This window comes from Mandrillus leucophaeus, unplaced genomic scaffold (genome assembly GCF_000951045.1).
Source record: "Mandrillus leucophaeus isolate KB7577 unplaced genomic scaffold, Mleu.le_1.0 Scaffold8, whole genome shotgun sequence".
NCBI classification, from domain to species: domain Eukaryota; kingdom Metazoa; phylum Chordata; class Mammalia; order Primates; family Cercopithecidae; genus Mandrillus; species Mandrillus leucophaeus.
This window is the reverse complement of record NW_012108696.1, coordinates 1573174-1574384: the sequence shown is the minus strand read 5'-3', so window position 1 is coordinate 1574384 and position 1211 is coordinate 1573174. Positions and strand designations below refer to the sequence as shown.

Sequence of the window (1211 nt, the reverse complement as noted above, 5' to 3'; positions counted from 1 at the left end):
GCCATTCATTCCTGGATGTTGATAATTAACCTCTGAGTTGAACTTACAATGGGGTTTCTGGCTGATTGTTTTGGATCTGGTGACACACACCGTAGCATTCTAGTACGGGTATTCTAAAGGTAAGACACATAGCCAGCGCAGGGGCTCATGCCTGTAAGCCCAGAACTTTGGGAGACCAAGGCGGGAGGATCACATGAGGTCAGGAGTTCAAGACCAGCCTGGCCAACATGGTGAAACCCCGCCTCTACTAAAAATACAAAAATTATCCAGGCGTGGTGGCGGGCGACTGTAGTCCCAGCTACTCAGGAGGCTGAGGCAGGAGAATCGCTGGAACCTGGGAGGCAGAGGTAGCAGTGAGCTGAAATCGTGCCACTGCACCCCAGCCTCGGTGACACAGAAAGACTGTAAATAAATAAGTAAATGTGGGACACACACGCAGGTAAGTGCACGAAGGGGAGATGGACCCGGGGCTGGAAGTCCCCCCAGACTCACTTTAGTGAGGGGCAGCTGAGTGGGCAGGGTGATGCCTTCTTTAGCCAGCAGCTTCTTCTCATCCTCAGTGAGCACCAGCTCCTGACAGTGCTCAGCCCCAGGTCTCAGGAGGTGGGAGACCCCCAGGTGATGCTGTTGCTACGGAAGAAAGCAGAGGAATGACGGCGGGTGCAGGGACACCAACCACCTTCAGGAAATGAAAGAGTCATCAGATCGAAAACACTATCTCCCCAGGCTGGGCACGGTGGCTCACACCTGTCATCCCAGCTACTCGGGAGGCTGAGGTGGGTGGATCACGAGGTCAGGAGTTTGAGACCAGCCTGGCCAACATGGTGAAACATGGTGAAACCCCGACTCAACTAAAAATACAAAAAGTTAGCCAGGCGTAGTGGCGTGTGCCTGTAGTCCCAGCTACTTGGGAGGCTGAGGCAGGAGAATTGCCTGAACCCGGAAGGCGGAGGTTGCAGTGAGCCGAGCTCGTGCCACTGCACTCCAGCCCTAGCAACAGAGTGAGACTGTGTCTCAATAAATAAATAAATAAATAAATAGCCGGGCCTGGTGGCGGGCACCTGTAATCCCAGCTACTCGGGAGGCTGAGGCAGGAGAATTGCTTGAATCTGGGAAGCGGGGGTTCCAGTGAACCAAGATCATGCCACTGCCCTCCAGCCTGGGAGACAGAGTAAGACTCCGTCTCAAAAAAAAAAAAAAAAAAAAAAAAA

General features: G+C 53.1%; 1 protein-coding gene across 1 annotated transcript in view; it reads right to left on the bottom strand.

The window, feature by feature from the left end:
- The window catches only part of CREB3L3 (cAMP responsive element binding protein 3-like 3), a 23156-nt gene that overhangs the window by 7456 nt on the left and 14489 nt on the right, over window positions 1-1211 (bottom strand). The window contains 1 exon segment of the mRNA XM_011967352.1: window positions 493-630. Coding sequence (XP_011822742.1) covers window positions 493-630 — 138 coding nt within the window.